Source organism: Physella acuta, unplaced genomic scaffold, assembly GCF_028476545.2.
Source record: "Physella acuta isolate Inbredline_101_S28 unplaced genomic scaffold, ASM2847654v3 ptg000367l, whole genome shotgun sequence".
Lineage (NCBI taxonomy): Eukaryota > Metazoa > Mollusca > Gastropoda > Physidae > Physella > Physella acuta.
In genome coordinates, this window is record NW_026731886.1 from 351,147 (window position 1) to 364,849 (window position 13,703).

At 46.6% G+C, this 13,703-nt stretch overlaps 1 protein-coding gene across 5 annotated transcripts; it reads left to right on the forward strand.

The window, feature by feature from the left end:
* Positions 1-327: 327 nt before the first annotated feature.
* LOC131941634 (protein kinase C iota type) lies at positions 328-12,047 on the forward strand. Of its 5 annotated transcripts, none has more exons than XM_059301005.1 (11): positions 328-406; positions 1,109-1,219; positions 2,353-2,466; positions 3,243-3,464; positions 4,643-4,737; positions 5,958-6,020; positions 6,519-6,666; positions 8,676-8,756; positions 9,242-9,349; positions 11,108-11,270; positions 11,691-12,047. In XM_059301005.1, exons 1-11 carry the CDS (start codon positions 380-382, stop codon positions 11,747-11,749), a joined length of 1,191 nt encoding a protein of 396 aa, XP_059156988.1. In that variant the 5' UTR covers positions 328-379; the 3' UTR covers positions 11,750-12,047. The 5 variants fall into 5 exon arrangements, with proteins under 5 accessions (XP_059156988.1, XP_059156990.1, XP_059156989.1 ...); XM_059301006.1 differs by having other exon boundaries at positions 358-424; XM_059301007.1 differs by lacking the exon at positions 2,353-2,466.
* The last annotated feature ends 1,656 nt before the right edge of the window (positions 12,048-13,703 follow it).

Genomic DNA, 13,703 nt, shown 5'->3' on the forward strand with positions numbered 1-13,703 from the left:
AGAATTTAGGCTCAGTGGACCGCTGACAGGTGGGGGATAGAGGAGATGGTGATAGAGGGCAGGTAGATGGTGATCGAACTATAGCTATTGTCTCGTACGTGTGTGTGTGTATGTCTATATGTGTGTGTGTGTGTTTTAGTTTGAGGAAGATATTATTTAAAACAGTGTCTTGTGTGTATGTGTGTGTGTGTGTGTTTTAGTTTGAGGAAGATAATATATGAAACATTGTCTTGAAGACTAGCTGCTAACGATTGCTAACCTGTTGGTTCGAGATTTTGTGAGCAGATTTCCCATGCAGACGACAAACGTCATTTATTCAAATCCAACTTCCTGTCTGTTTACAACTTCCGGTGTAAATTTGAAACACAGACACTCAAGGATGGCGTCGTCCCTGGCTCTAAAAAATGTAAACAGTTTTTAAAATGTAAACAATTTGACTTTTAAAATGTAAACAATTTGACTTTTAAAATGTAAACAATTTGACTTTTTAAAATGTAAACAAACGGACTTTAAAAACTCGTTTGAAAGGAAACATTTGATTCGGGGCCGTGATTAGTTAGTGTGTCATTAAACAAGTTTTGTCAACCAAATAGGTCTACTTGCCTCAGTTTGATTAACCGTACCGCTTGTACCCATATATTGTTAATGTAACCCTAGGGCTAAAGTTTAGCGTTAGCAGTAGGGCTAGATCTAGCGTGTGGTTAGGTTTGTAGTTGAAGTATCGTTGTTTGCGATACCAGCTTACATCTCGAGTATCTTTTCTACCAGAACTTACTGCTATCGTTACCGGTGGACTAGCGATGTATAGCCATATCCCATGCTGACTCCCACATTTAGCCATATCCCATGCTGACTCCCACATTTAGCCATATCCCATGCTGACTCCCACATTTAGCCATATCCCATGCTGACTCCCACATTTAGCCATATCCCATGCTGACTCCCACATTAAGCCATATCCCATGCTGACTCCCACATTTAGCCATATCCCATGCTGACTCCCACATTAAGCCATATCCCATGCTGACTCCCACATTTAGCCATATCCCATGCTGACTCCCACATTTAGCCATATCCCATGCTGACTCCCCCAGTTGTCTTGTTGTAGAGGCAGCGTCAGAAAATGAAAGCCACGCCCCAGAAAGTCACGTGCCCCTATTACGAGAAGAAACGAGACCCGCGAGATGAAGAGTTCCCCAACTTCTGCAAAGATCTCTTCGTGAGTACATCCGGTTCACTCACGTTAACATCTGGTTCACTCACGTTAACAACTATTTCACTCACGTTAACATCTGGTTCACTCACGTTAACATCTGGTTCACTCACGTTAACATCTGGTTCACTCACGTTAACATCTGGTTCACTCACGTTAACATCTGGTTCACTCACGTTAACATCTGGTTCACTCACGTTAACATCCGGTTCACTCACGTTAACATCTGGTTCACTCACGTTAACATCTGGTTCACTCAAACATCTGGTTCACTCAAACATCTGGTTCACTCACGTTAACATCTGGTTCACTCACGTTAACATTTGGTTCACTCAAACATCTGGTTCACTCACGTTAACATCTGGTTCACTCAAACATCTGGTTCACTCAAACATCTGGTTCACTCACGTTAACATCTGGTTCACTCAAACATCTGGTTCACTCACGTTAACATCTGGTTCACTCACGTTAACATCTGGTTCACTCACGTTAACATTTGGTTCACTCAAACATCTGGTTCACTCACGTTAACATCTGGTTCACTCACGTTAACATCTGGTTCACTCACGTTAACATCTGGTTCACTCACGTTAACATCTGGTTCACTCACGTTAACATCTGGTTCACTCACGTTAACATTTGGTTCACTCACGTTAACATCTGGTTCACTCACGTTAGCATCTGGTTCACTCACGTTAACATTTGGTTCACTCACGTTAACATCTGGTTCACTCACGTTAACATCTGGTTCACTCACGTTAACATCTGGTTCACTCACGTTAACATCCGGTTCACTCACGTTAACATCTGGTTCACTCACGTTAACATCTGGTTCACTCAAACATCTGGTTCACTCACGTTAACATCTGGTTCACTCACGTTAACATCTGGTTCACTCACGTTAACATCTGGTTCACTCACGTCAACATCTGGTTCACTCACGTTAACATCTGGTTCACTCACGTTAACATCTGGTTCACTCACGTTAACATCTGGTTCACTCACGTTAACATCTGGTTCACTCACGTTAACATCTGGTTCACTCACGTTAACATCTCGTCCAATCACGTTAACATCTGGTTCACGCACGTTAACAAAATTGTGCTAATGTTAACAAATGTTTACCCCCCCCCCCCCAGTTCTCAGCCTTCCCCGCCCCCATCCCTGACCGCAGGATTGATGACGATATTGAGACGGACCACAGCGAGTTCTTCAAACCCATGGCCAGCCTAGGGTCGGGCCGGCTAGGGAAGGTAGGTGGGGTGTGGGGCTGGGGGGGGGGGGGGGCTGTGGGGGGGGGGGGGGTAGGAGGGCGGGGGGTTCCTCAAGCCCATGGCCAGCCTAGGGTCGGGCAGGCTAGGGAAGGTAGGTGGGGCTGGGGTGTGGTGGGGGGGGGTGTGGGGCTGTGGGGGGGGGTGTGGGGCTAGGGGAGGACTGGGAGTTCTTCAAGCCCATGGCCAGCCTAGGGTCGGGCCGGCTAGGGAAGGTAGGTGGGGTGTGGGGCTGGGGGGGGGGGGGGGCTGGGGGTGAGGCTGGTGTGTGGGGCTGGGGTGTGTGTGGGGGGGGCTGGGAGTTCTTCAAGCCCATGGCCAGCCTAGGGTCGGGCCGGCTAGGGAAGGTAGGTGGGGTGTGGGGCTGGGGGGGTGGGCTGGGGGTGAGGCTGGTGTGTGGGGCTGGGGTGTGTGGGGGGGGGGGGGCTGGGAGTTCTTCAAGCCCATGGCCAGCCTAGGGAAGATAGGTTTCTTGTGGGGGGGGGGATGGTTTCAATCCCATATTCTAACCACCCATGTCAATCGTAATCCTTTCATCATCATCATCATCATCACTCCTTTATGGCCCCTGGGGAGCAAAGGGCTGCAACCACACATCTCCAGCGGACTCGGTTTTGGGCTGCTCCTCTGATCTGTGCTACCCCTCCCCAACTTTTAATCGCCCCCACCCCCAACCATTAATTGCCCCCACCCCCAACCATTAATTGCCCCCCCCCCCCCACCCCCAACCTTTAATCGCCATCCACCCCTACCTGCAGACGTTCACGGTCCTACGTAAGGACTTCACCAAGTACGCCTGCACCATTGTGAAGAAACAAGACCCCCGGATGTTGGTGGCCATGACTAAAATCGACTCGAAGAAAATCGACTACGTGGACGCCATCCGTGCCACCCAACCCTTTGTGTTGGACGAGAAGGAGTACTCGCCCTTCATCTGTCCCATCTTACTGCGCTTCAAGAGTCGCCTCCCATACCAAGTGGTAAACACAGCTGATGGTCTGATACAGCTTTGTTTGTCCATCTTCGTACAGCTTTGTTTGTCCATCTCCGTACAGCTTTGTTTGTCCATCTTCGTACAGCTTTGTTTGTCCATCTCCGTACAGCTTTGTTTGTCCATCTCCGTACAGCTTTGTTTGTCCATCTCTAAACAGCTTTGTTTGTCCATCTCTAAACAGCTTTGTTTGTCCATCTCCGTACAGCTTTGTTTGTCCATCTCTAAATAGCTTTATTGGTCCATCTCTAAACAGTTTTGTTTGTCCATCTCTAGACAGCTTTGTTTGTCCATCTCCGTACAGCTTTGTTTGTCCATCTCTAAATAGCTTTATTGGTCCATCTCTAAACAGTTTTGTTTGTCCATCTCTAAACAGTTTTGTTTGTCCATCTCTAAACAGTTTTGTTTGTCCATCTCTAAACAGTTTTGTTTGTCCATCTCTAAACAGTTTTGTTTGTCCATCTCCGTACAGCTTTGTTTGTCCATCTCTAAACAGTTTTGTTTGTCCATCTCTAAACACCTTTGTTTGTCCATCTTCGTACAGCTTTGTTTGTCCATCTCCGTACAGCTTTGTTTGTCCATCTTCGTACAGCTTTGTTTGTCCATCTCCGTACAGCTTTGTTTGTCCATCTCCGTACAGCTTTGTTTGTCCATCTCTAAACAGCTTTGTTTGTCCATCTCTAAACAGCTTTGTTTGTCCATCTCCGTACAGCTTTGTTTGTCCATCTCCGTACAGCTTTGTTTGTCCATCTCTAAATAGCTTTATTGGTCCATCTCTAAACAGTTTTGTTTGTCCATCTCTAGACAGCTTTGTTTGTCCATCTCCGTACAGCTTTGTTTGTCCATCTCTAAATAGCTTTATTGGTCCATCTCTAAACAGTTTTGTTTGTCCATCTCTAAACAGTTTTGTTTGTCCATCTCTAAACAGTTTTGTTTGTCCATCTCTAAACAGTTTTGTTTGTCCATCTCTAAACAGCTTTGTTACATCTGTATAAAATGTTGGCCTCACCAACTTGCCTGTATCTAGCCATGTACTCCGACAATCCGACTTTCTGTGTTTGTTATCTCTATAATATAGCATATTGTCTGATCCAATAATAACATCTTGACGTCCTGTCTCCCATAACGTCCTGACGTCCTATAACCTGTTGACGTCCTGTCTCCCAGGAACACTACTATTTCATCAGTGAGTACTGGCACAATGGGACGTCATTATGTCAGCACCTGCAGACGGTCGGACGTCTACCTGAGAACGTCGCCAGGTCAGTTCCTCCCCACCCCCACCCCCAGCATATGTCCTATTGCCTCACAACATATAACCTGTGGCTGACCAACATATAGCCTGTGGCTGACCAACATATAGCCTTTGGCTGACCAACATATAGCCTTTGGCTGATCAACATATAACCTGTGGCTGACCAACATATAACCTGTGGCTGACCAACATATAACCTGTGGCTGACCAACATATAACCTGTGGCTGACCAACATATAACCTGTGGCTGACCAACATATAACCTGTGGCTGACCAACATATAACCTGTGGCTGACCAACATATAACCTGTGGCTGACCAACATATAACCTGTGGCTGACCAACATATAACCTGTGGCTGACCAACATATAACCTGTGGCTGACCAACATATAACCTGTGGCTGACCAACATATAACCTGTGGCTGACCAACATATATGACCAACATATAACCTGTGGCTGACCAACATATAACCTGTGGCTGACCAACATATATGACCAACATATAACCTGTGGCTGACCAACATATAACCTGTGGCTGACCAACATATATGACCAACATATAACCTGTGGCTGACCAACATATAACCTGTGGCTGACCAACATATATGACCAACATATAGCCTGTGGCTGACCAACATATAACCTGTGGCTGACCAACATATATGACCAACATATAACCTGTGGCTGACCAACATATAACCTGTGGCTGACCAACATATAACCTGTGGCTGACCAACATATAACCTGTGGCTGACCAACATATAACCTGTGGCTGACCAACATATATGACCAACATATAACCTGTGGCTGACCAACATATATGACCAACATATAACCTGTGGCTGACCAACATATATGACCAACATATAGCCTGTGGCTGACCAACATATAACCTGTGGCTGACCAACATATAACCTGTGGCTGACCAACATATTATCTATGCGTTGCCTGCATGACCACTGGCCCAGAATTGACCAGCTAAACTTGCCAGTGTTGTTTTGTTGCCTGCACTGACCACTGACACTGACCACTGACACTGACCACTGACCACTGGCCACTGAGTACTGACCACTATCCACTGTCCACTGACCACTGGCCACAGACCTCTGACCCAGTGTTGTTATGTGCCTGTACTGACCACTGACCACTGACCTCTGACCACAGACCACTGACCACTGAGTACTGACTTGACCAGCTAAACTGGCCAGTGTTGTTTTGTTGCCAGGTTTTATCTGGTCGAGCTGGCGGACGCTCTGGTCTACATCCACCAGAAGGGGAAGATACTCAGGTAACTCACGTGTGTGTGGGGGGGGGGGGAGGGGGTCTGAACACGTGTGTGTGGGGGGGGTCTGAACTCATTCACGTGTGTGTGTGTGGGGGGGGGGTTGGATCACTCACGTATGTGTGTGGGGGGAGGGGGTCTGAACTTAGGTAACCAGTCGGAAGGTGTGTTGGTGCGAGCGGGGGGGGGGGGTCGGGGGTCTGAAAACAGGTAACTCACGTGTGGGGGGGGGGGGGGCGGGAGGGGGGGGGTCTGAACTTAGGTAACTCACTCACGTGTGTGTGTGTGGGGGGTCTGAACTTAGGTAACCAGTCGGAAGGTGTGTGGGTGCGAGCGGGGGGGGGGGGGGGGGGGGTTCGGGGTCTGAATTCAGGTGAATCAGTCACTTGTGTGTGGGGGGGGGGGGGGGGGGTCTGAAACGGGTTGCTTAGTGCAGTTTTTTAACTGTGTAAAATGTCCCCAACGTCTGCCCCCCCCCCTGCTACCCATCTCTTGTACTTACAGGCGCCTGTCCCTGTGCGCCCTGCTGATTGAGCCCTACGGCCACCTTAAGCTGGCGCCCTACTGCCTGTGTGAGCAGAACTTGGACTGTGGCCAGCCGTGCAACATGCTGGTCAGGAACTGTGGGGACCAGTTCTATGCGGCCCCGGAGGTTAGACACCACCCCCCCCGTCACATGCTATTTTGTTGGTCGTCTGACCTCTCACGTCTGACCTCTCACGTCTGACCTCTCTCGTCTGACCTCTCTCGTCTGACCTCTCTCGTCTGACCTCTCTGACCTCTCACGTCTGACCTCTCACGTCTGACCTCTCTCGTCTGACCTCTCTGACCTCTCACGTCTGACCTCTCGTCTGACCTCTCACGTCTGACCCCTCACGTCTGACCCCTCACGTCTGACCTCTCACGTCTGACCCCTCACGTCTGACCCCTCACGTCTGACCCCTCACGTCTGACCTCTCACGTCTGACCTCTCTCGTCTGACCTCTCTGACCTCTCTCGTCTGACCTCTCTGACCTCTCTCGTCTGACCTCTCTCGTCTGATCTCTCACGTCTGACCTCTCACGTCTGACCTCTCTCGTCTGACCTCTCTGACCTCTCTCGTCTGACCTCTCTGACCTCTCTCGTCTGACCTCTCTCGTCTGATCTCTCACGTCTGACCTCTCGTCTGACCTCTCACGTCTGACCTCTCGTCTGACCTCTCACGTCTGACCTCTCTCGTCTGACCTCTCTGACCTCTCACGTCTGACCTCTCTGACCTCTCTCGTCTGACCTCTCTGACCTCTCTCGTCTGACCTCTCTCGTCTGATCTCTCACGTCTGACCTCTCACGTCTGACCTCTCTGACCTCTCTCGTCTGACCTCTCTCGTCTGATCTCTCACGTCTGACCTCTCACGTCTGACCTCTCTGACCTCTCTCGTCTGACCTCTCTCGTCTGACCTCTCTCGTCTGATCTCTCACGTCTGACCTCTCACGTCTGACCTCTCTGACCTCTCTCGTCTGACCTCTCTCGTCTGACCTCTCACGTCTGACCTCTCTGACCTCTCTCGTCTGACCTCTCTCGTCTGACCTCTCTCGTCTGACCTCTCACGTCTGACCTCTCTGACCTCTCTCGTCTGATCTCTCTCGTCTGACCTCTCTGACCTCTCTCGTCTGATCTCTCTCGTCTGATCTCTCTCGTCTGACCTCTCACGTCTGACCTCTCTGACCTCTCTCGTCTGATCTCTCTCGTCTGATCTCTCTCGTCTGACCTCTCATGCCTGACCTCTCACGTCTGACCTCTCACGTCTGACCTCTCTGACCTCTCTCGTCTGATCTCTCTCGTCTGATCTCTCTCGTCTGACCTCTCATGCCTGACCTCTCTCGTCTGACCTCTCATGCCTGACCTCTCACGTCTGACCTCTCTGACCTCTCATGCCTGACCTCTCACGTCTGACCTCTCACGTCTGACCTCTCTGACCTCTCTCGTCTGATCTCTCTCGTCTGATCTCTCTCGTCTGACCTCTCACGTCTGACCTCTCTGACCTCTCTCGTCTGATCTCTCTCGTCTGATCTCTCTCGTCTGATCTCTCTCGTCTGATCTCTCTCGTCTGACCTCTCACGTCTGACCTCTCACGTCTGACCTCTCTGACCTCTCTCGTCTGATCTCTCTCGTCTGATCTCTCTCGTCTGACCTCTCACGTCTGACCTCTCTGACCTCTCTCGTCTGATCTCTCTCGTCTGATCTCTCTCGTCTGACCTCTCATGCCTGACCTCTCACGTCTGACCTCTCTCGCTTGTGTCTCCTCTGGTTCACATCACAGCCACCCAGTTTCTTTCAGACATCTCTTAGTGGGAGGGGTGAGCAGGGGCACCGAAGAAAATTTACCCATCCCCCATCTCGAACGAAAAACATTACAGGAAAATTTAAGAATGCCAAAAACACCCCCCCCCCCCCCCGAAAGTTTTTAGATTCACCCCAAGATGGATGTCTGAAAGGAACATTGAATATGCTGGGTACGACTATGCAGAATGAACTGCAACGGAGACAACTCTAGAATTGTTAGCTGCGCTTAAAAAAGGAGTTCTCTCTCTTGGTATCTCTGCATCCCTAAATGTTATTTTGTACAACTACTGCCACCCCATACAACCCACCCCTAATGATCTGACACCCCCCCCCCCCAGATTGTCTTTGGCGTGGATGTCCATTTTGCTGCCGACTGGTGGTCGTATGGTGTCATCATGTACCAGCTCCTCACTGGCCAGGTAAGCTTAGAGTTACAGCTCCTCACTGGCCAGGTAAGCTTAGAGTTACAGCTCCTCACTGGCCAGGTAAGCTTAGAGTTACAGCTCCTCACTGGCCAGGTAAGCTTAGAGTTACAGCTCCTCACTGGCCAGGTAAGCTTAGAGTTACAGCTCCTCACTAGCCAGGTAAGCTTAGAGTTACAGCTCCTCACTGGCCAGGTAAGCTTAGAGTTACAGCTCCCCACTGGCCAGGTAAGCTTAGAGTTACAGCTCCCCACTGGCCAGGTAAGCTTAGAGTTACAGCTCCTCACTGGCCAGGTAAGCTTAGAGTTACAGCTCCTCACTGGCCAGGTAAGCTTAGAGTTACAGCTCCTCACTGGCCAGGTAAGCTTAGAGTTACAGCTCCTCACTGGTCAGGAAAGCTTACAGTAACAAAAAATGTGAAAATAGACTCCTTCAAACCGTTGCCTAGTTCATGTTTTAAACTCCATGACCTTGACCCCCAGCTTCCGTTTACTGGGAGGACACTGGGCGACCTTGGCAAGGCCATCACAGAGTGTTCAGTGGAGATCCCAGACTTTGTGTCGGGGGAGGCGGCGGCGCTGATCAAGCACGTGAGTTGACCAGCACTCACCTGTCTTGTTGGTCTACACAACTATACGTTTGTTTGGTCTACACAACTATACGTTTGTTTGGTCTACACAACTATACGTTTGTTTGGTCTACACAACTATACGTTTGTTTGGTCTACACAACTATACGTTTGTCTGGTCTACACAACTATACGTTTGTTTGGTCTACACAACTATACGTTTGTCTGGTCTACACAACTATACGTTTGTTTAGTCCACACAACTATACGTTTGTTTAGTCCACACAACTATACGTTTGTTTGGTCTACACAACTATACGTTTGTCTGTTTGGTCTACACAACTATACGTTTGTTTGGTCTACACAACTATACGTTTGTTTGGTCTACACAACTATACGTTTGTTTGGTCTACACAACTATACGTTTGTTTGGTCTACACAACTATACGTTTGTTTGGTCTACACAACTATACGTTTGTTTGGTCTACACAACTATACGTTTGTTTGGTCTACACAACTATACGTTTGTTTGGTCTACACAACTATACGTTTGTTTGGTCTACACAACTATACGTTTGTTTGGTCTACACAACTATACGTTTGTTTGGTCTACACAACTATACGTTTGTTTGGTCTACACAACTATACGTTTGTTTGGTCTACACAACTATACGTTTGTCTGTTTTGTCTACACAACTATACGTTTGTTTGGTCTACACAACTATACATTTGTTTGGTCTACACAGCTATACGTTTGTCTGTTTTGTCTACACAACTATACGTTTGTTTTGTCTACACAACTATACGTTTGTTTGGTCTACACAACTATACGTTTGTTTGGTCTACACAACTACACGTTTGTTTGGTCTACACAACTATACGTTTGTTTGGTCTAAACAACTATACGTTTGTCTATTAGTTCTACACAACTATACATTTGTCTATTTGGTCTACACAACTATACGTTTATTTGTTTGGTCTATACAACTATACGTTTGTCTGTTTGGTCTATACAACTATACGTTTGTATGGTCTACAAAACTATACGTTTGTATGGTCTACACAACTATACATTTGTCTGTTTGGTCTATACAACTATACGTTTGTATGGTCTACACAACTATACGTTTGTATATTTGGTCTACACAACTATACGTTTGTCTGTTTGGTCTACACAACTATACGTTTGTATGGTCTACACAACTATACATTTGTCTGTTTGGTCTATACAACTATACGTTTGTATGGTCTACACAACTATACGTTTGTATATTTGGTCTACACAACTATACATTTGTCTATTTGGTCTACACAACTATACGTTTGTCTGGTCTACACAACTATACATTTGTCTATTTGGTCTACACAACTATACGTTTATTTGTTTGGTCTATACAACTATACGTTTGTATGGTCTACACAACTATACGTTTGTCTGTTTGGTCTACACAACTATACGTTTGTTTGGTCTACACAACTATACGTTTGTAGGTTTATTTTGGGATAAATTGTTTGGGCACCTCAGGCTCAAGTTTTCCGATCTCATAAATGTAAAACCAACTAAATGTCACACCACCTCAATGTCACACCACCCAAATGTCAAACCACCTAAATGTCACAAAACCTCAATGTCACACCACCCAAATGTAAAACCAACTAAATGTCACACCACCTCAATGTCACACCACCCAAATGTAAAACCAACTAAATGTCACACCACCTCAATGTCACACCACCTAAATGTCAAACCACCTAAATGTCATCCGTCATATGTCACCAGCTCCTACACAAGGACCCCAGAAGACGTCTGGGATTCAGCGATGACGTCAACAACGGAAGCGAGTCGGGGTCAGTAGCCGTCAAGAACCATCCGTTCTTCCAGAACATTCTCTGGCGAAACGTCAGGAACACGTTGTTGACTCCGCCTATGAAATTTGAAGACTGTAAGTGACGTCTGTTGTGTGTGACGTCTGTTGTGAGTGACGTCTGTTGTGTGTGACTTCTGTTGTGAGTGACGTCTGTTGTGTGTGACGTCTGTTGTGAGTGACGTCTGTTGTGAGTGACGTCTGTTGTAAGTGACGTCTGTTGTGTGTGACGTCTGTTGTAAGTGACGTCTGTTGTGTGTGACGTCTGTTGTGAGTGACGTCTGTTGTGTGTGACGTCTGTTGTGTGTGAAGTCTGTTGTAAGTGACGTCTGTTGTGTGTGACGTCTGTTGTGAGTGACGTCTGTTGTGTGTGACGTCTGATGTGAGTGACGTCTGCTGATATTTTGTTCCTTTTGTTCATTGTAGCCTCCTTCTGCTAGTCTTGTAAATAATGTAGTCTTCAGAAAATAAATAACTTGTCTGTTTTTTTTGCTCCAGTCAAAGGTGAAGTGGACGTCATAAGGGCGAGAAACCAGAAAAATCCAGTTGATAAATGATTTCAAAAGTAGCCTCCCTTTGACTAAATATTGCACGTCTTTTCGGCTTTAGGAATATAATTTTGGACTATTTTTTAATATATTTTTTAAATTTAAACTTTTTTAAAAATTGGCTACTAAGTACATTTGTCAGACCTATATTTGGTTGTCTAGAGGACAATTTTGTAGCGGTGTTTACATAACCGTGAGAATTTTAATGAGACGAATTTGTCCAGATGAAAAAAAAATTACTGGCTCTAAACCAAAGTTTACATTCAGCAAATGTGCTGATTATTTGATACAAGTTTAGTGAAAAAATAAAACGAGTAATAAAAAACATTTGACACGTTTTGTGTTCAGATACTTGTCTTCCTGTTCAGTCTGTTGCTGTCTACAGGTGTGGTTAGATTGTTGCTGTCTACAGGTGTGGTTAGATTGTTGCTGTCTACAGGTGTGGTTAGATTGTTCAATCTATTGCTGTCTACAGGTGTGGTTAGATTGTTGCTGTCTACAGGTGTGGTTAGATTGTTGCTGTCTACAGGTGTGGTTAGATTGTTCAATCTGTTGCTGTCTACAGGTGTGGTTAGATTGTTGCTGTCTACAGGTGTGGTTAGATTGTTCAATCTATTGCTGTCTACAGGTGTGGTTAGATTGTTGCTGTCTACAGGTGTGGTTAGATTGTTGCTGTCTACAGGTGTGGTTAGATTGTTGCTGTCTACAGGTGTGGTTAGATTGTTGCTGTCTACAGGTGTGGTTAGATTGTTGCTGTCTACAGGTGTGGTTAGATTGTTCAATCTGTTGCTGTCTACAGGTGTGGTTAGATTGTTGCTGTCTACAGGTGTGGTTAGATTGTTCAATCTGTTGCTGTCTACAGGTGTGGTTAGATTGTTGCTGTCTACAGGTGTGGTTAGATTGTTGCTGTCTACAGGTGTGGTTAGATTGTTGCTGTCTACAGGTGTGGTTAGATTGTTGCTGTCTACAGGTGTGATTAGATTGTTCAATATGTTGGGCACTATGACGTCACTACGTTCAATGTAATCGACTATCCAAGCAGAAGTTTTCAAACACTGTATTTACAAAATTTAGATGAAGATGGAGACTACATTTTGTCCACAGACAGAATTGGGTCGGTTAAATCTCGACAATTCACAAAAAAAACCGGCTTCAGTGAAACCACTGGTCAGAACCGTCAATTTAAATTTGATGTCAAAGATTGGAAAAAACAAGGCATTAGCATCCAGCGAGTGGGTCAATGACCTGACCACCTAACCAGTGGCGTAGGCAGGGGGGTTAGGGGGGGGGGTCATAGCCCCCCCCCCCCCATAGACCCCTCGGTATATATAAAAAGTATAAGGGGGGTGCAAATCGAAAGTTTGAGGGGGGGGGGTGCAACCGGAAGTTTGAGGGGGGGGGAGGTGCAAATCGAAAGTTTGTCCCCGGCAAGTTACTGCATTCTATTTTTACTAGGTGGGGGAGGTGTTAATTATACCTTGTATTTTCATAACCACCTTGTCAGTGAGGTGCTGACTGTGAGCAGTTCTTGTCTCGAAAGTGTCGAGGTTAAGAATTGAAGCAGGATTTTTTTTCTCGGCCCCATCAAATTCGGTCCCTTAAAAGTGTGACCCATCAAAGTGTGACCCATGTGACCCATCAAAGTGTGACCCATGTGACCCATCAAAATGTGACCCATCAAAGTGTGACCCATTAAAGTGTGACCCATCAAAATGTGACCCATCAAAATGTGACCCATCAAAGTGTGACCCATTAAAGTGTGACCCATCAAAGTGTGACCCATCAAAGTGTAACCCATCAAAGTGTAACCTATGTGACCCATCAAAATGTGACCCATCAAAATGTGACCCATCAAAGTGTGACCCATCAAAGTGTGACCCATCAAAGTGTGACCCATCAAAGTGTGACCCATCAAAGTGTGACCCATCAAAGTGTGACCCATCAAAGTGTGACCCATCAAAGT